We start from the raw sequence: 20,805 nt of genomic DNA on the forward strand, positions 1-20,805 counted from the left end.
TTGCTATTTATCATTATCATTTATTAAATTTCTATATCATCCTTTTTCAGAGGATCACAGGGTGGTTTACAATAAAATATTTATTTTGGGGGGAGGGGGGAGATTTCACTGGGAATGCTCCTGCATTCAGAAATAGCAGCAAAGGCTGCAACAGTCTAATCATGCACAAACAATTCAACACTCCAAGCACTTCACTTATCGCCAGTGCTCTGCACAGACAATAAGCAGGTATGCTCTATTAGCAGGGATAGCCACCATGGTGCCCTCTATATGGGGTTGGACTACAACTTCCACTATCCCCATTAGCCATACTGGCTGAAGATGATGGGAGCTGGAGTCCAGCATCCATACAGCACCACAGAACACCTGCTCTATAGCCTAGAATGGGAAATTATGTGTCAAGGAAACCAAATTCAGAAGTATGCAAATGTGCATTAAAATAGGCAGACCTGTTTCAGGAAGCTTTTAATGTTTCATGTTGTGGTGGTTGTTTTTCCTGTGTTTTTCTTGGAAGCCATCCAGCATGGCAGGGCCAACCCAGTAAGATGGGCAGGGTATAAGAAATAAATGGTTGCTGTTGTTTGTTAAGGAGGCCGAGAGTCATTAAGAGGCCCTTAACAAACTGTCTTCATGACTATTAAAGTAGCATGAGTTCCTTAAATAGATGGTGTGGTACCTTCATTTTTTTATGTCGCAAAGAGAGGCCTGCTAAACTGATAGTTTGTCAACATTTCAGTTATTACTTATTTCATCTCAGGGCTGCACACACAGGGTTCCTTCACCTTTTCCCAAAATGCAACCTACTTTTAACTTTTTGGTGAATGCTGCAACAGTATTTACAAGGTGGGTTATACCATGCCAGTATGGTGTAAGTTTGTAGTTTATAGTGTAAGTTTGTAGCATATTATTCTATGCTAGCTGAAGACTGATTGCAGAGAATATTAAACATTAACACTTCCAGGATTATAAAACGTCCTTTATAGAGTTGATCCAGTCCATCATGGAAAAAGTCCTTAAATAGTATCACATACATCATGTGTTAACAAATGTTCTTTCCTCATATATCCAGCATATTGATTGTGGAATGCATCAAGAAGAGGAGACAAGCTACAATACAAAAAGCAATAAACGTATAGTGGTCCAGCCAAGATAAATGGGGGTTTCAATTATATTAGTTAGTGGTCAGGGCACAGAATGCTCAAGACAAATAGGTGTGGGACTTGGAGGTAACAGTGTACAGTATGTATATGAATTTCATCCAGGCAAGAGTGAAATACAGTACAGTGGTACCTCTACTTACGAATTTAATGCGTTCCGAATGCACATTCGTAAGTCGAAAAAAATTGTAAGTCGAATCCCATAGGAATGCATTGGGAGAAAAAAATCGTAAGTAGAAGCAACCCTATCTAAAAATTCATAAGTAGAAAAAATCCTATCTAAACCGCATCCAAGATCGCAGACGGAGCTCCATTCGTAAGTAGAAACATTCGTAAGTAGAGTCATTCATAAGTAGAGGTACCACTGTACATGTATAAGATAGCTTTCAAATGGCCATAAAGGCAAGTGGCTCTGCTATAGCATGGAACACAGGAGCAGGATAGAATAAAATAATTGTAGTGTTGGAGAGGACCTGATGGGCATCTAGTTCAACCCCCTGCAATGCAGGAATCACAGCTAAACAATCCCTGACAGAGGCCACCCACCTCTTTAAAACCTCCAATTAAGGATAGTTCACCACCACCTTCTGAGGTTGTCTGTTGCACTGTCAAAACAGTTCTCCCTATCAGAAAAGTTCTTCTCAATGTTTAATTGGAATCTCCTTTCTGGAATTTGAATCCATTGCTTCAGGTACTACACACTGGAGCAGCAAAAAAAGCAAGCTTACTCCATGTGACAGCCCTTCAGATATTTGAAGATTGTATCACTTCTCAGGGTATTTCTGATAATATGCACCCTGTAAATACTGGTCTACTTTATAATCATTAGTAGGTAAGCAGTCACTAGCATTTCTAGTGTGGTTCCACGATACAGATGCTGAGGCAGAATAAACAACAGGCTACGACTTCTTGATTACACTATTTTTCCATTAAAAATCCCCTCGTTTTCCCATGTGAAGTCTCAAAACAAAGCTTTGTGCTTTCCTCCAAGCATTCTAGCGGAAAGAAGATTAGCCCTCAACTATGTTGCTACAGTGCCATACTGTAACATTCCTGAGGTTGTACAAATGCAATGCAATAGGAAGTAGGTTTGGCTAACATGACATATATGTGATCAGAAAAGGAGTGAGAAGAGCATTGCAGATATAGATTATGATGTGCTTCAAGACTAAAGATATGTCCAAAGACCATTTACAATAGTGGCCACTTGCTTTGACCTTGTCTTCTGTTTTCTCCCCAAAGACAGCTTTGGCTGCACATTTTTTTAAAAAGGACCAGCAAGAGATACATCTGAATGTTAGGGCAGATATCAGTTCACTATTAGACTGGGGCACCATCCAGTGTCAGGGTAGAGGAGACAGTGGACAGATTTGAATCTGCAAATAGAAAGAAAATTAGAAACTGTCAGAGGAGTTAACACAACTTGGCCTGAAATATACAAAGCCACCAGTGCAGGGACATTGGCCATAACTTGACAGTATATTTTGCTGGCAAAGAAATGCCATTTCTTATTCTTGTGCTTGGATTTATTAGTCAAATTGATTTCACTTGAAAAATGGTTACATACGCACCGAGTTGGGTCTTGCTGTATACTGAACACTTCACCCACGCTTACAACGTTGCGCCTGTTCTCAGGACCACCATAACTCAAGGTAACCTGACAGCGGGGGGAAACATGTGCTTAGAAACTGCACTTGCCAGAGTGTGGCAAGCAATACCAGAATAAAAAGTTGGCAAATGCAGAAGTGGCAGGGGAGGGACAGTGGCCTTGTGGTATTTCCAAGACAAATAGCAGAAATCATGTAAAAATAAATGGTTAACAAATAAGTTGCTGGTGAGCAATCCCTATCTGCTACTCAGGTTAATGCAAACATAGCTTAGGCTCAGACCAGATGTGTCAAAAGGAGCATATTTTCCCCAGAATGAAGAAGACCAGGATGAAGCAGGTCATTAGAGTTCCTGCCCCTTACTTTCACCTGCTAGGACTTCAGAAAGATTATGTAGCAAAACCATCAAACCACACAAGACCTGAATTTAGGGCTTATCAAACCACCAATACTATTATATTTCACAACCCCTCTCCTGCACTAGATATCCTTACATCCTGCTTGTTCATTCATTCCATTTCTCCATTCTGTTAGCAGAGGTGTAACTACCACTTGTAAATGCCTCTTCGAAGCCTGCTCCGAAGTTCAGTGGCGTTCCCTGCTTTTATTCACTGCACCACTTTCAGGCCCTCAAGGCTTTCCTCACCTCCAATTATAATAATAATAATAATAATAATATCCATATTTGTGTATGTTGTTTAAGTGTGTGTAGAGATATACTTCTTTTCCATAATTTCCCCCTTCTTGGTTTTTCCATGGTTGTGGCAAGCCTTTGGAAAAGGCATATGTATTGCTTTTATAAATCGTTACACACACCAGACTCTTAAAATAGCTTCAGCCACAAATCCACAAACATGTATCTATTTTGATGGACAGGCAAGCGGAAGAGATATCTGCATGGATTAAGGAAGATTTGTCCATACCTGTTTCAGCACAGCTTCGCCACGCAGCTGCTGCAAGTTTTCCAGATGAGAGTGGAACAAGGGGCTGCGCAAGAGTTTCACCTCCAACAGCCCCTCAATAATGTAACCAATGGTGCAGTCATCAGGAAGTCGAATTCTCTCTGCAGTGCTGATGAAGCTTCCTAGGCTGTCAAAAGGCAATAAATCAGAGAATGAAATCTTCTAGATTCTAGTAAGGCAGCAGAAAATAAGAGCAAATTGTCCAAGTAGCACATACCTAGCCCAGGGGCTCATCTTGAGGGCAAGACCTCTGCTGATGCAGAACCCTGCACCACCTGTGGCAAACCAGAACTTTGCAGTGGTCTACCAAGATAAACAAACAATATTTCTGTCAGCTTTTTGGTCACCTGGGTAAGTCAGATCCTATCCATGCACCAGGAACTCTTACATTGTTTGATCTCCAAATCCAAACACTCTCAACAGTTGGAAGGGACCACAAGGGACATCAAGTCAAACCCCCTGCAATGCAGGAATATTTTGCCCAGGGTGGGGCTCAAACCCACAACTCTGAGATTAAGGGTCTCTTGCTTTATCAAATGAGCTATCCCAGGCATACTGCTCACATAATCCTGAAGAGCAGCACAATGCGACAGCACAACAAGGATGAAGCATGGATTTGAAGGACAGAATCTGCAAGCAGAGGAAGGTGCCTACTTTCCTAAAGCGCCTCTGTAAGGTGATTTTCCATCCCAGAGTAGCGATGAGCCAGGAAGCAGCAGAAGTCATATAATTATTGCTTCACAAATTCTTACTTAGGTAGCTGTTCTTACTTAGGTATATGAAGAGAGGGGTGGAAATTATGTCTCTTGCATCTGAACCTGGCAACCCTCCGGGTATAATTTACAAAGATATCATATTTAGACTGCAGGGGGATGTGAGCAAATCGAGAGTATCAGCTGAATTACAGATGACACACCACATCCCTCTACTGCCATCTCAGTGTAGTATAGGATAAGATAATGGGATCTAAGAAAGGGTCTAACTCTGAGTGGAAGAGGCTGCAGAAAATTTCCTGTGCACCGTATGTGTTGGGAAAGTGTTCCCAAGTCACATTCTGGAATGGGATGGGAAAGCCTGGCTGTAAATAGAAAAGAAGGGGGAGGACTTCCAGGAAATTTAAGTGAGGAATACATAGTGAGTGCAAGAATCTGATTTGTTCAGTTTGAGATAACAGAGATTCAATTATAGGACATGCTCACTGATCCGTCATTCCGAACATGGTCTGCTGCTTCAATTGGATGGTCTAGGCTTGGTCTCCCCACATATATATCTTGGCTGTGTGAAAAAGCAGACAGGAGATGCAGGAGATTGTGCAGGTTCACATAGTTATCATCATCCACATGACAAAACCACCTGCAAAAAAACACACAAAAAAGACATGGAGAGACACAGAGGAGGTCCCAAGATGGCCCTTTCTACCAGGGTTTCTTTGGTGAAGGTGTCCACCTCACAGAATCACAACCATGAAAAGGCAATTGAGGCCACAATCTGAGAAGGCAAAAGTAGAGAAGCTCTTCTCAACTGAAGAAAGTTAGATCAGAAGTCAGTATCTTGATATGCTACTCATCCTTTCAGACAAATTTGGTTTCTTTTATGCTCATCAGTTGTGCTGGAGGTAGCTCATGCTAACTCACTGATGCCAGAAAGGAGAATTAAAAAATAGGCACCAATGGAAATAGTGACTCTCACTTACTTTCGCCCAGACTCCAGGAATTTATCATATTCCACGGACATCTTGCAGCAGAGAGCTTGGCGAGTGTGAACAGCTGAGCAGTTGGTATTGATTACATGGTCCCCTATAAAATAAAAATGATTAAAACAGGGGAATATGCATGATTTGTAAGAGAGATAACAAATGCAGTAGGGCTTGCATATGAAGAAATGCTCTGGGTAATATTCAGTGTGGATTGTGTAGACATCTGATACAGGCAAAGCAGAATTCAGACCATGCAGCAGTGGGGAAGCAACTATGGTTTACTCAGGTAGGGGTCTTTTATATTCCCTGCTACTTTATATCCCCTTTTTAAAAAACTGGAGATGCAAAGGATGGAACCTGGGATGTACTGCACACAAAACATGCTCTATCACTGAGCTACTGTCCCTTTCCTAGAAAGACAGCAACTTTCCTTAACATGTGTCACCTATAAATATAAATCTGTTACAACTTTCAGAAATTTGGAAAGCAGCTTACCTGCCCTGAGACGTAGCTCCTGATCATCCCAGTCTGTGAATATAAATGTCTGTGGGAAACATGGAAAACAACAAAGAAAGACTTCATATCCTGAAGATTTTGAAGTAACACTAATGTTAGTTTTAGTCTGAACATTGAGCAAGAGGACATTCTACTGGTTTCCAGCAAGCTAAAAATCAGTCTCTCTTTCCTATGTGGAAGTTTAAACAGCATTTGGCTACCTAATTTGGTGGAGAGAGAACCAAATATGTCATCTAACATTGTACAAGCAGGTTTTTGCTCAATCCAGGAAAAATTCAATCAAAACATTCCCCATGAATACCTTGCATATAACCTATATAATCTATATGTGCACATAAGAGATCCTCCATGCAAGGAAGGCTCCGTTCCATTCAGATCCCCCACCTCACATAGAAGATCTCTACACACATGTATGCCAGTTTACCCACACAGTCCCTTCTCATGCATGCTGAATATCCAGATGGCATGGTAGCCTGATATGTTACTGATGTGGGTAAGATTAGGTTGCATGGCCCCATGGCCCTCCTCATGTGGTCTCTGAATAAGTTCTATGAATTATACCTGATGAGAGATTATGAGATTTCAGTGTTAAACAAGTTCGTATTTTAGCTTGGTGGGGAGTGTTCTTACCTGCCCCTTAGCCTGAGAAATCCATGTTTGGAACAGCAAGTTCAGCCTTGTTCTATGGTACTTCCTTGTTGTTTTCACAGCAATAAAGATATCCTTCAACTTCAGCTTTTCCTTAGCAAAGACTAAAGCAGGTTCCACATGGTCTTTCATCAAATTGTCCAATTGATTAATTGGGCTGTCATTCATCTTTCTGTTAGCTTTCAGACCAGATCTCCCAGTGGTTATGATATAGTGACTCCATTTTTCTACCAGTTCTTCTTTCACCAAGGACACTATATTGCTAGCCTCATCATCCAAATGATCAATCGAACTGGATTCCACCTGCTGCAAAGTGATGTCACTGTTGCTGGAACCATTAAAAAGAAGTGGTGGCTGTGGCTGTGGATAACTTCTAGGTTTCCAGATGGCCTGGAATTTGGGGATTAGCAAGAGGAGAACTGCACAAAAGATAACCGAGAGCAGGAAGCAGATCTTACTGAGCTTAATGCAAGAAAAGCTCATTCTTCAGCCCCAAGGGCCTTTGTCATATTGTAAAGTTGCAACATTATTTCCAGGTGAGAACAACAGAAACTGATACATTTGTCAAGGTCTAGGAATTTCTCAGCAACAGAGTATAATTTTTATGGAATTCAAATACCATAGAGACCTACTTATATTTCAATTTCTAACCTCTGGACTTGTCATCCTAATAGTAAAACGCAAGAGAGTTGGCACCTGTTCCACAGGGAGAGGGGAGCCTCTAGCCACTGTATTATTTGTATATGGTAGTTCATTTAAACAACTTTAAAACTGTATATTGACAAGTATTGAGGCTGAATGTTTAAAGATGCCATGAAGCAAAAATCAAGACAGGTCTGTGCACACACAGCTTTACTCCTTATGAACACATGGAGTTGCTTTAAAGTCAGATGGCCTATCTGATCCGGTATTATTTTTAATGGCAGCAGCTCTCCAGAGTCTTAGGTAGAGGTCTTTCCTGTCACTTGCTATCTGGTCCTTTGGTTGGAGACTGAATCTCAGAGTTTCTTCATGCCAGGCATGTGCTCTATCACTAAAGTACAGCCACTTCTTATTAATGTGCATTATCAGTGTCCCATTTGCACCCTTCTTCAGGTGATAGGCACACTTTCAATAAGATGAAGTTTTTCTGTTAAAAAAAGGACATTGTTATAATATCGTAAAAACAAACATATTTAAAATTTTCTGTCTATGAACATGAGAACCAGGAATTCTTTAAAAAAATTACACATACATTATTATCGACCTCTGTGAACCAAGTTGCAAGAGATGGAAGTGCAACTAAAGCACAGTTATTTAAACTTGCTATTGCACTGCAAGTATCTGTCACATGGCCTGTCAATTTAAACCTATTTAAATATTGTAGCTGTACATGTTCCAGAAGCCAATTATTTAGTATAATCTGTAATGTATTTAATACACTAACAGAAGGGAAATAGTCGTGAATAAAAGCTTCTTAATTTATTTTTTCATATAATTATCACCTCACTTGCTGGGGAAATGAGATGAAAAAACAAAGGGTTGGATACAGATTTAGTACTTTTGGAATAGATGCACTGAAATCAATAGGACTTTATTTCAGTGCATCTATTCCTAAAGTACTAAATCTGTATCCAACCCTATGGTTTTTTCATCTCATCAATAGGCCTTGATTTCAGTGGTACAGCTCTAAATATACCTAAAGCTACAATCCTGATCCCATTTACCTGGGAGTAAGCCTCATTTACGTCTGAGCAGACATGGGTTCATATTGCACTGCAAGTATGAATCAAACTGAGTCAGATGGTATTCTTTCAAGAAAAGATTTGGAAGGAAACACACATACAAAAGGCCTCATTCCCAAACATCACATGTCTTTGAAACAAGGTTATAGCCCAAACTTGCACAATATTAGGTGCACCATCCTAAACTCATTGATTCCTGTGAGCTTGAACAAACCTAACATTGAAAAGAATCAGACATACCTGTTTCAAAGATCAGTCCTGTGTGGATGCCTGGTGGAAACCTGCCTGACATAAGTTGTTCTGAGCTTCAGCAAAGAGGGGCGAATGTGTAGTCAGTTAATATATTGTGGTTCCAATGAATGAAATGCTAAGCCTGACAAAGTGCTCCTAAGCGGTATTGAAGTTTTATCCTGACAAGCAGAAAAAACATACCCCCCCCAGGGGAGGGGACTAAATCCTATGCATGTTTACTCAGGAAGTTCCTCTCACTGGGATCTTACAAGACTTCCTCCCAAGTAAGCATCTATAGCAGGGGTTCCCAGACAGTGGACTAGTACTCCCTGAGCTTCATTCACTTGGCCCACAGCGTGCCCGAATTAAATATTCACATTGATTTGCAGAATGTTTAGAATTCAAGTGGTAAAAAAAATGCATGCAACGTAAGAAATAAAAAGAAAAAATTAAATACAATTAAAAATCACGCGCCATGGACCACCGTGCATTATAATTCCTGCTACAGGCAGAAAAAAATAACTGAGTGGCCCGCCAAGAACATCAGCAGTTTTTGAAGTGAGGACAGTGTTTGGGAACCACTGGTTTTTAGGATTTAAAGGCCAAGCAGCCGTTCTGCCTGGCGACGGGCACACTTAAAATAAGGCATGAATTAGCAATTCCCAAAGGCCTCGCTTCTTTAACTGGGATAGCTTTTCAGCAAAAAGAGCTGATAGCGCCCGGGGAAGAGAGACTTAAAAGAGGGATAATGTCCCAGAAGCCCAATAAGTGCCCTTCGCAGCACTTTAGGCCTCTCAAGCCAGTTGCCATAGAAACAACCGCTCTTCCGCACCCCGGTTGGTCACCATGGCAACAAGGACACACACACACCTTGACATCCCCCCACCCTTCTCCCGCCGCCGCGGCCATCCTGACCCTCCTTCTCCTCCTCTCGCCTCCTACCTACGCGCAGCGTCTCCAAGGCTGTTTCTACGGCTGAGGGACGCGGGAGCCGTCTCGCTGCGCGTCTTAACTCACCCGTCGCTCAGCTTAGGATCCGGCGCCATCCGCCGAGCAGATCGCCAGGGACGCAGCGGGGGCTGGGGGGCGGGGAAGCGCGTTGGAAGCGGGCAGCAAAGGCTCCGCGGCCCCTTTAAGGGCTTCACCTGTGGAACGGACGCGACCCGGTAGTGGAGCGCGATCCGGAAGTGGAAGAAGGGGGCGCGACCCGGAAGTGCATGGTGCGAGGGTCAATATGCCGCTACCCGTCCAAGTCTTCAATTTGCAGGTACCGATGAAGTTTCGGGGGGGCGGCGGCGAAGGGCTGGGGTTCCCCCTCCCCAAGGCGCTGCTGTTGTCTTTCCGTTTAGCAAGCAGGCCCGTGGGTGCGGGCGAGCAGGATCCCGGTGGGTCGCCGAGGAGGATCGCGCCCCTGCGGGTGATCAGCAGGGCGTGTGTCATTCTGGGTGGCCGTCCCAGGCGCAGCCCTTGAGGAAGGGGGCCGGGGGGGGCCGGATACGCCCAGAGGGTCGGAGGGGCCCGAATGTGGGCTCAGGGCCCCTGACCCGGGCGAGGGGAAAGGCCGTTGGCCGCGGTTACGGCCTGCCCCACCGTTTCATGCATTTGGTTCTGTACGGAATCCGGTTCTGGTGGAACCGCGACAGGGACCTCCGAGGGCCGTTGGTATCTGTGCTGCAACATGCAATTTAATACCTGGCAAGTGAAGGCGGATGGTTTTTGTTTTAATGCATGTCAGTGTGCACTGTGGAAACCACAGTATATCATGAAATTTGCAGCTTATTGGAAAGGCGTGGGTGGACGCAGTTCGTATGCTTCTTAATATATTTCAGTCCAGGCATCCCCAAACTGCGGCCCTCCAGATGTTTTGGCCTACAAGTCCCATGATCCCTAGCTAACAGGACCAGTGGTCGGGGAAGATGGGAATTGTAGTCCAAAACATCTGGAGGGCCAATGTTTGGGGATGCCTGGTGTAGACCCTTAAGTTTAAGACCTCCTCCCCCAATCCCGAAATCGTGTGCTGCAGAGGAAGTAGATGGGATTGAATGATCTTACCCCATGTGCCAGCCCACATCCTGATCTACAATAACGATGGCTCAATGCGGTTATAATGTAATTACAGTACTTGAATAGTAGAGACCTGTTTAATTTCAGCATTATGAAATGCAACTCCAGGGATTTTACAGATCCTGCACTCCTCATATTATGAGAAAATTAGTTCTACCAATGGAATTGTGGAATAATAATAATAATAATAATAATAATATTTATACCCTGCCCATTTGGCTAGTTTTCCCCAGCCACTCTAGGCGTCTTACAGCATATATAAAAACATAGTAAAAGATCAAACATTAAAAACTTCTTGATACAGGGCTGCCTTCAGATGTCTTCTAAAAGTTGTGTAGTTCTTTGTCTCCTTGACATCTGGAGAGCGTTCCACAGGGAGGGTGTCACTACCGAGAAGGCCCTCTGCCTGGTTCCCTGTAGCTTGACTTTTTGCAGTGAGGGAACCAGCAGAAGACCCTCGGAGGAGGACCTCAGTGTCCAGGCTGAATGATGGGGGTGGAGACACTCCTCCAGACATACTGGGCTGAGGCCGTTTACAGCTTTAAAGGTCAGCACCAAAGGTCAAGAGGATTTGGCTTTTATGTGTGGTGCATTTTAGTAAATTGACTATTTTATTATGGCTGATTCTTTTAATTGTTTATCTGCTTCCAAAAAGGATCAAAAACAACAAAAAAAACATGGTGCTTGAAATATAGTAGAGTCTTTCATACTGAGAGATCTGGCTGCAGCAGCTGTAACACAGTGGATAAATAAATAAATAACTTTCAAGGACTTGTCTCTTAGCAGCAACTCGCGTCACAACTTGCCTCTGCTGTTTCAGCAATATTTCTGTCTTCAGCTCTGGTCTAACTAAAGAACAGTGTTGTGACTCTACACAGCATACCTGATACCATCAGGTGTTTTGACAACAGATTTTATTATAACTTTATAGAAGAAATATTTGTGTCTCTCCACTAGCATACATTTTTGTGCTCTCCCCCCTCACCTGATGCTGGCATTTTCAGGTTGAATTTTGCAGTTTGTGACTTAAATCTTGCTGCATGTGAAGATCAAAGCTAGATCACAGTGCATGTTCATCTTAAAATATTTTAGTTCCTGTCTTTCAAGTTTGTAATGGTCCATTCTCTTCAACGCCTTTAAATAGTCATGAGAATTTCCTTATAGTAGAAATGGGTGCAAAATATCACTCATATCTGCTCAACAGCTTCTGATTCCCATACTTTATGTTTTGTGAGATGATGGAGGATTGAGAGATACTAACTGTGGGTGCTGCCTAGAAGACAAATTACAGGAATTAATCTGCTTCACATAATGTGTCATTTTATGAAGGCAAGCCAGTGATGTCATGCAATTTGCTGCTCTTTTGTTGAAAACAAAATACAGTGTTTTTATATCCAATCCTGTCTTTCTAGAGCTCACTTACTGTGGCAGTGGAATGCTAACTACAGCCTTTTCATTTGACCCTTGGAACTCTTCCCAAACCACACCCCTCACTGGCGCTGCTTCACACCCCAAATTTTGCCTGTCCAGAAACTGTCCTTGAAATCTGATAGTGCCTCTTGCTTGTCCACATGGAGGATAGAATTGGGTGTGTGTAGACACAAATGTAAAATTTGCATTCATTGCTCCGCTTGCTTTTGTCTCTAGCCCCACCCACCACTGCCACATGGCCCTGAGAAGGTTGCACAGAAGGAAATACAGCCCTCAGACTTAAAAAAAGGTTCCCTACTCCTTGCTGTGTGTGATAGGATGGACCAAGGGGCATGCAGCACAGTAATACAACAGTGAAACTAACAAACGCCTACAATGAAAACTGGAGCAAATTATTCTAGCCTAACATGAGCAAGAGGAGTAATGTCTATGACTGCAGAGGCATTAATTACCTTTCTTTCCTTTAGCAGCCGGCGAGCTCTGTGTCAGGGCGAGGGGGTACAGAGAGTCAGGACAGGATGAGGGATAGTTCAGTTCCGAGCTCAGCTGCTTCGTCAGTGACAGATCTATACAACACCCCCCGCAGCAGTAGGTCAGAACTCTTCCTCCCAGGTACATCTGGAGACTTCAGCCTAAGTGCCTGCTTATCAGCCTGCACCCTGCTCTATGAGGTATCTCAAAGGAGAAAGCACTCGAGGATGACTGAGTGAGAATGACTTGACTTTTGCCAGCACTAAGCCATGTTTGTTTAAAACGGTTCCTTTTTTTCTGAAGTGGGTGCATCTCTGTCAAATGACAAGTGACTTTGCATTGTGTGGTTGAGCATGTACTTAAAACAGCTAGAAGGATGGCGTATCTAGAAGAGGGGTGATAGAGACAGGCTATAATCTGTCACAGAAGTTAATGTATCCTAAATAAACAATATCTGTTGTAAATTCACAAGACAGTTTGCAACATATTTAAAACAATGAAAATATAAGACATCAAACCCACCCACAGAAAACGCAGCAGCATGTCTTACGCATAAATTGCCTTGAGACGGTTGTTTAGAAGGAAATTAATAAATTGACCATCATGGCGATGTTGTCCATAGCAAGAAACCAAGAGCTTTCGTTTGGTATTAAAGACCAGCAAAGTAGGTGTTGAGTAGATTATAGGAGAGAGATGGCATAGATGAGATGCTACCACTGAGAAAACCCTGTTACTGTTACAGAAGCCACCCAACTCGCCTCAGAAGGTGGGGTCACCTAGGGCCTGGTCTCTAATGAAGACCTAAATAATAACAAAGCATGGATCAGGTGGCTCTTTGTATGAGTATGGGTTCCAGTGTCAGTCCTGTGCACTATTGCTCCAGGATCTAAAATTCCATGTTAACATCTCCATCTCCCCAACCTCTGCATCTCGAAAGCCCATCGCTTAATAGAGCAAATGTTTTCTCTGCAGAAAGTCCAGAAGTAATTCCCCGGCATCTTCAGTTAAAGCAGCAGTGGGGAACCTCTGGCCTACGGGTCTAATTAGGCCCATCAAGCCTTTCCATTTGGTCTATGAGGCAGTTTTGGCTAAGGCTAAGCCACACCCACCTGCCATAGTATATGATGTCAGGTGTGTGGCAGGTAAAGCTGCAGTTGAGCCAGAAGGCAGTTTTCAAGATTGGTGGCGCCTACAGAGCCATGTGCACAGCGCTTCATAAGCACTGCATCGGGGCTTCCAGGGTGCTGTACACAGGGTTTTGCAAGCCTTGAGGGTTAAACAGTTGTTGGGACTTGCACATTGCTGTGCCTTTGCCCATGCAAATTGATTTGAAAATGCACAGGCAAAAACAGGTGAGCTGACATTGTTGAGGTGTCAAGTGAATGAGGCAATTAGGTTGTCTGACATCTTTTAACTCAGGCGGGGAACTAAGTTTGTCCCCACCTCCTCTGGCCTCCAACTGAAGGAAGGGTTTACTCAAAATCTGAAAGCCCTAACCTGATGACATCTAGTACCTGAAAACTTCAGCCGGCAGCTTCTTGCATTTTTAGTTTCCTCATGTCAATACTGAAAATCTAGCAGCATTATTTCATTCACATGCATATGTAGGGGTTGCATCCCATGCGCTGCATGTGTGGTTCTCCTGGTGCAGTAGGACTTCTGTTCCGTCTCCCCTCCCCCCATACTCCCCAAAATCTGCTCTGGAGGGTCATCCTACCCTCTGCAGCTGGTTTTGAGATCATGGGAGCGGGCGGCTTCAGGGGACAGGTGAGGAGGCCACTGTAGGCAACTGCAAGCTGAGACAGGTGGACCTTTTGCCTGATTTAGACAGACTTGTATTTGTAAGGCCTAGATATGTTGTAGAGGAGGGGGTTCTCAAACTGTGGTCCACAATCTTCATTCAGGTGGTCCACAGTGTGCCTGTTAAAATTCAATTAAAAAGCCAACAGCATCTAGCACAGCACATTACAGTTACTACAACAGGCAAACAACTCAAGACCCTCAGCAATTTTCAAGTGATCTGTGGGGGAAATAGCTTGATCACTGCTGTTTTAGAAGGTTTCACCAGATGTGGGGCAGAGATGTGACCCGTTTTAATTAGGATCAAGGCTAACCCCAGAACAAATGGCATCCTGGCAGGGAGCATCTTTATTCACTTGATCAACTTTCAGATTCCTTATTTCTTACTGCATTTGTAGCTCATGCCATGACTTTGAAATGCATGTTTTGCTTTAGCACTATCATACCAGATACAGTGGTACCTCGGGTTAATAACTTAATTCGTTCTGGAGATCCGTTCTTAACCTGAAACTGTTTTTAACCTGAGGTACCACTTTAGCTAATGGGGCCTCCTGCTGCTGCCGCACCGCCATCATGCGATTTCTGTTCTCATCCTGAAGCAAAGTTCTTAACCCGAGGTACTATTTCTGGGTTAGCAGAGTCTGTAACCTGAAGCGTCTGTAACTAGAAGTACAGAGGTACCACTGTAATAAATTAGCTTGCTGTAAATCTTTATTTATTGGACTCTTTGTTTCAGCTGCTGAGTTCAATAGATAGCCCATGAAGGGCACTCCCCAACTGCTTGTGCCCCTGGGTTGCTTGCCCCTAAATTTGGCTCTCATCAAGATAGCATACCTGTTGCAACAAAACCCTGTATTTTCCTGGGGCTTTTTGTCAAGATTCACACAGTATCTTACTATATTTAATTTTATTCTTCAGCTATGTCAGTGGTAACACTGCGGGGATACACATGTACTTTGTTTTGCCCTACATGTCTTATCAAAGAGTTTGGTGCCAAAAGTGCCTATGACTCTAGGGTCTTTTTAAGTTTGACCGAGAACTTCCTATTAATGGTTACCTTCATGAGCTACAATTGGTGGTTCTGCAGAATTCTGAAATAACCCCACTCAACAAACCAAAGGATCCTTTTTTTCTTGGGCTTACTTTTGAGAGGCAGCATTATGCCCGAGATGCAGGTAGTGGTTAGAGGTTTTAAAATTGTTTTCAGCTGCATATTTGGATTTAGTGGAATTTTATGTGTGTGTATTGATGCTTGCTCTGAGCTTTGACAATGGAGTGGGCCATATAAATCAATGAAAAGGGTTGTGTGAATGAACTGTGAAGCAAGAGGATGCTCCTTTTTGGTTTCCTCAAATTGTTTACTCCTACCCCAAGCATAAAACTATTTCAGCTACCCTTGATTCTTGAGAACATATATATAATGTCTTTGTGGAAATTATAAATACCTGGCTCTTACTGGTAAGGTGCCACTGAGCTTATCTTCTGGTTTTTTTGTTTCTGTGATGGCGGCCCTTGCACTTTCCTTTTTGGAAAAAACATCGAGATCAGAGAAATCGGATGAGACGTGCAGAGTGGGAGCAGTATTCCTGGCAAGTCTAGAGATCAAGCCTAGAGTTCAAGGGAATGGAACTCCTAGCAAGATATGTGAAAGAGCAATGTTTGGGTTTCTAGCCATGCTATATCTGCTGATGTATGAGGACCTCTTTCCCATGGGCTGGGAAGGAGCTTCCTTGCTTCTGTTTCACATATACGCATTGCTGTTACAGGGTGCGGTGGAGCCCATGCAGATTGATGTAGACCCACAAGAAGATCAGCAAAATGCACCTGATATCAACTATGTGGTGGAGAACCCGACTCTGGTATGTGCTGGAGGGTGACAATGAGAAAGGAATTCTTAGGTCTGCTAAAAACGTAGATTTTATCCATCTAAGTCAGTAGTTCTCGAAGGGTGTGGCAGGAGAGGATGGCAAGTAAGCAGGAAGATTCAAGGATAATCAACATTACATTTTTGGGAAAGATTCACGTTATGTGGCTGCATTGCTTTATACTTTCTGGATGTGCTATGATCATATCACAAAGCAGTTGTGTTCTGTTTTATAAATCAAGCATTGCTAGGAGTTGTTTTTCATTTCCCCCTCCAATGTATTTCTTATCAATAAAAGAAATGGTGGGGCGCCAGCAAATTTTTGTTCTGAAAGTGTAGCCCAGAGGGAAAAGTTAGATAACCAGTGATCTAAGGACATGCTTTGTATAGATAGATAGATAGATAGATAGATAGATAGATAGATAGATAGATAGATAGTTCTATCCAAAGTAGCACAAAGAAATGTGTACTGTCAGCGCAAGGATTTCCACATGCCTCTCCACCCCCCACATGGCCCAAAATCTTTTCCAGGGGTTCCTCCAATCCTCCAGAGCAGGGTGTGCTTGGGGGAAAGATAGTGGGAGAAAGTCTCATTGCACAACTGAAAATCCTTGTGCTGAATGGACGTGTTACTTGGATACCTCCCATAGTGTTTTATTATTCCTTATTATTATATTTATTTCTGTTCTGCCTTTTCCCTGGACTGGGACTCAAGGCGGCTTATACAAATTAAAACGACACCCAGAGAAATGTTTTATCTGCATTGTTTTTGCCAGCTAGACATTTATTTTGTTTATTATATTTTCCTTACCCAATTTCTGCATGGTCTTCCTGAGCTGCACAAACATTTGCCATGAGTTCAGGTAGAGGGTGTGCATGGGATGTTGTGAGCAAATGGGGCAAATGTGAGCTGGACAAAATTAAGAAATTACGGCATCTTGACCAAGTGGCAAGATTACCATGAATTTTATACATAGTTCTGCCTCTTTTTTCTGAAATGAGTTAGCACATCCCCTTGAGGCCACTATTCATGATTTCTCGCTCTTCTAAATTTCTCTTACCTCCCCCCCGCCCCCCAGTATACCATTGTGAAGCAATTTTACATTTCAATCCTCCTCTTCCAAGGCTCCCGCAGGAGTTATATTCTGCACCTGCTGTGCGCAGATCCTGGCCCTGCAGAGTGGAGAAAACAGCAAGGATGAGATGAATGCCATTAAACCATTGTCATCAAGCAGGGGTGGGGAGACCTTGGCCCTCCAGATGTTGCTGGACTTCAACTCCCTAACAACATCTGGTGGGCTACAGGCTCCCCACCTCCGTCACAAAGGAACAGAATCTGCTGCATTGTTCTTACTTGCTGCAGGAGATAGTCAAATGACAGTGGAAGAATCCTACAATTCTTACTGCGGGGAAAGACAGCTTGATATCTGGGGCATTGCTTTCTGCTGTAAATGATCGTTTTCTTATTATGCTGCGGCCCACAGGATCTGGAGCAGTATGCAGCAAGTTACAGCGGCTTGATGAGGATCGAGCGGCTGCAGTTCATTGCAGACCATTGCCCGCAACTGCGAGTAGAATCCCTCAAGATGGCCCTCTCCTTTGTCCAAAGAACATTCAATGTTGATGTTTATGAAGAAATTCACCGGAAGTTGACTGAAGCCACCAGGTATTAAGATAAAGAAACACTGAAAATATACCTCTGGTTTGTGAGAATCCCCCTCCTGGTCAAATGACCCTTCATAGATCAATTCTCTTGTACTGCAACTGCCTATAATTTCAGTGTTTGTTCTTACTTGCAAGGTAGTGCATGCACCCCATCCCCCCAAAAAGAGGTTTTTGTGTTTTTCTTCTTCTTGTGTTTGCTAATTTGAGTTGCCCATAGTCAATAATGTCTGTGAGCATACTATATGAAGAGAAGAGCAGCTCTGTCCAAAGTAGAACTTCATGCAATTATGGCACTGTAGTTAACTTCTGGTTCTTTGATTGTGATCAATAATAATAATCTTGTCACATACATGCATGCTACCGTTCCTTAACTGAAGCAAAGTAGACTCCATTCCCATTCTCCGTTCCATCTTCCCAAGCGACTCTCCTATCCATTAACCAGTTTTTGTTACTTTTATCACAGTGTCTTTTATTGTATCCATGTGACCTTCCATGCCTCATTTTATCATAGTTTACACACCATGAGCCCCCTTGCTTCTATACTATACTTCCAGTGTATTTGGACTTTAAACTATTGCATTATAAGTATATGCGGACTTCCACTGTTTCTTCAGTTAGAAAACAGTTTGTTTAGAGAGTTGCATTCAGCAAACCGTTATTTGTACTTTTCTAAATCAAGAGAGTTTTTGTCAACTGCTGGATCAACATCTTAAGAAACCAGCTGGATGACAGACTTTGCTAATGGTTATGATTCCCCCTCCCCCCCGTTCTTACAGCATCACACTCTTGTTAGCTCATTTATTGCCCTTGATAACAGTGAATCGTGTGCCCCCCCAACTTACTATCTGTCTGCTGCTTTTTTCCCCAGAGAGTTACAAAACACACCTGATGCTGTCCCAGATGGAGGAATAGAGCCCCCTCCTCTAGACACGGCGTGGGTTGAAGCTACACGCAAAAAAGCTCTTCTTAAACTGGAAAAGCTAGACACGGATTTAAAGAACTATAAAGGGAACTCAATCAAGGAAAGCATCAGGTGATCAGCTGTAACAAAGATGCCTTTACTCGGGAACAACTAGTTCTCAGTTCAAAGCAACATTTTGTACCCAAAGGAATGAAATTGCTTTGTGAATTTGTATGCACTTCGAAAAACAGTTTTGATGAAATGCATCATTTGCACAGTTCACTGGTAGATAATCCCATGAAAATAGACCTGTCCAGGACTCAAGTTGCACAGGTGACCTATTCAGAGAAAAAGTTTTCACATGTGCACACACACAAAGCACAAAGCCATTCTAGAAACCATCTTGTGGATGTTAAAGTGTCTTTCTGAACTGCTTCCCACTAAGAGTCCCACCCAACCACCCACACAAATATACTTAGCTATTTAAGGGAGTTCTATACGTTACTCCTGGGGACACGGGTGGCACTGTGGGTTAAACAAGAGAGCCTAGAGCTTGCCAATCAGAAGTTCGGCGGTTCAAATCCCCACGACGGGGTGAGCTCCCGTTGCTTGGTCCCAGCTCCTGCCAACCTAGCAGTTCAAAAGCACGTCAAAGTGCAAGTAGATAAATAGGTTTCTACAGTGGAAAGGTAAATGGCGTTTCCATGTGCTGCTCTGGTTCGCCAGAAGTGGCTTTGTCATGCTGGCCACATGACCTGGAAGCTGTACGCCTGCTCCCTCGGCCAATAATGCGAGATGAGCGCCGCAACCCCAGAGTCGGTCACGACTGGACCTAATGGTCAGGGGTCCCTTTACCTTTATACGTTACTCCTACTTTTATAATTTCTACAGAAGCTACTTTAGTGTTGTGTTGGGTTTGTGAATATGCTGGAATCAGATGAATGTTTGGAAGGAGCTGTTTGGGAAGAGCAGAGAGAGGGCTTTGTAGCAGGAAACTATTGAGGAGATTATTGTGATAGCTATGCTTGAGTCTTTACAAATGATGACTGGCTCTGTCGTGCTTGATATTCTGCACCTGGCCAAAAATATAGAGAAATGTCTTTATTCTGTGCATCTGTTAACTGAATAAGCACAGCCTTTCACCTGAGCATGTTCTCCAGCAGCTGGACTTGTTAGGTCAGGGTTGAGCTCTGGCCTTGTTTTGAGTTGTAATTTTGGGGGTGGGGTATGTGTTTTGCATCCGGGCTTATTCATTTTGCAGCTGCCACCCCTTCTTTCTAGGAGAGGCCATGATGACTTAGGAGATCACTACCTTGACTGCGGGGACCTCAGCAATGCCCTCAAATGTTATTCGCGAGCCCGCGATTACTGCACCAGCGCAAAGCACGTTATCAACATGTGCCTCAATGTTATCAAGGTAAAGTACAATATATGTCAGTGGTCCTTTTCAAGTGGGACACGCTTGTGGAATTTTGCCTTTATTCAAGATACGCTCTACCTGCTGCACATCATCAAATGAAATCTTCCTTTCTCTCCCCCACCTGGAACATACAGCCTGATGACCCATCAACAGAAATGAGTTCTTCGTTCACAGCTGTGCCTGTTAGAGACACAGAATTCCCAGGGAGCAGGAGCTTTACCTCTTACTCAGTGTCAGGGGCTGGACTGAGGAAGAATGGTGGGAGCCCCCCCTCTCCTGAACCTTCCCAAGGGCAGGAGGGCAGTATTGATTTAGAACAGTGGTTTGCAGAGGGGCATAGTGGAGAGAAGCTGGGAAATACTGGGTGAGGAACAGCTAGAAGAGGGCACACCTGGAGAGAGCTGGCAGATTCAGTATCCCTGGACAGCATTCCTGACCCCCCCCTTTCACCTAGGACTAGATGGGCTCTGAAAGTGATAGAAAAGAAAGCACAGAGGCAACAAGCTCAGGTTACCTGACGTAGCAGTGATGTAGATTAATGGGGGGGAGGGGGTGAACCTTAAGCGGGAGCAACACCATTTTTAAAGGGATATGCATTCCTTTGTCTCTCGCTGTGATTATTAAAGAAACTGGTAAGAACGCTCCTTT

The 20,805-nt window shown here is 43.4% G+C and overlaps 2 protein-coding genes across 5 annotated transcripts in view; one reads left to right on the forward strand and one right to left on the reverse strand.

The window, feature by feature from the left end:
* Positions 1 to 9,741, reverse strand: RFNG (RFNG O-fucosylpeptide 3-beta-N-acetylglucosaminyltransferase). Of its 2 annotated transcripts, none has more exons than XM_060271904.2 (9): positions 9,484 to 9,741; positions 6,569 to 7,715; positions 5,918 to 5,966; positions 5,420 to 5,522; positions 4,926 to 5,079; positions 3,944 to 4,029; positions 3,688 to 3,853; positions 2,729 to 2,814; positions 1 to 2,533 (listed from the first exon to the last, which is right to left on the reverse strand). In XM_060271904.2, the coding sequence occupies exons 2-9, from the start codon at positions 7,067 to 7,069 to the stop codon at positions 2,467 to 2,469; spliced, it is 1,212 nt and encodes a 403-aa protein (XP_060127887.1). In that variant the 5' UTR covers positions 7,070 to 7,715; positions 9,484 to 9,741; the 3' UTR covers positions 1 to 2,466. The 2 variants fall into 2 exon arrangements, with proteins under 2 accessions (XP_060127887.1, XP_088519174.1); XM_088663048.1 differs by having other exon boundaries at positions 9,559 to 9,732.
* GPS1 (G protein pathway suppressor 1) overlaps positions 9,738 to 20,805 on the forward strand; it is a 20,602-nt gene continuing 9,534 nt past the window's right edge. The window contains exons 1-5 of one of the 3 annotated variants that reach the window (XM_088663047.1): positions 9,738 to 9,926; positions 16,074 to 16,166; positions 17,656 to 17,837; positions 18,705 to 18,869; positions 20,019 to 20,154. In XM_088663047.1, the coding sequence (XP_088519173.1) occupies positions 16,089 to 16,166; positions 17,656 to 17,837; positions 18,705 to 18,869; positions 20,019 to 20,154 (561 nt within the window). In that variant the 5' untranslated portion in view covers positions 9,738 to 9,926; positions 16,074 to 16,088. Of the gene's footprint in view, positions 9,927 to 12,508; positions 12,708 to 16,073; positions 16,167 to 17,655; positions 17,838 to 18,704; positions 18,870 to 20,018; positions 20,155 to 20,805 lie in introns of those variants that run through there. The other 2 variants (XM_035104291.3, XM_060271903.2) reach the window with 2 other exon arrangements.

Source organism: Zootoca vivipara, chromosome 2 (assembly GCF_965207765.1).
Source record: "Zootoca vivipara chromosome 2, rZooViv2.hap1.1, whole genome shotgun sequence".
Taxonomy (NCBI): Eukaryota; Metazoa; Chordata; class Lepidosauria; order Squamata; family Lacertidae; genus Zootoca; species Zootoca vivipara.

What these genes read in the sequence shown, in the direction of transcription:
- RFNG (XM_060271904.2), bottom strand. Translation starts at nt 7,069, where the DNA reads ATGAGCTTTTCTTGCATTAAGCTCAGTAAGATCTGCTTCCTGCTCTCG. An exon ending in TTCCTGGAGTCTGGGCGAAA is followed by an intron (nt 5,080 to 5,419) that starts GTAAGTGAGAGT and finishes GTTTTTTTGCAG; the next exon opens with GTGGTTTTGTCATGTGGATG. An exon ending in ATACAGCAAGACCCAACTCG is followed by an intron (nt 2,534 to 2,728) that starts GTGCGTATGTAA and finishes TTCTATTTGCAG; the next exon opens with ATTCAAATCTGTCCACTGTC.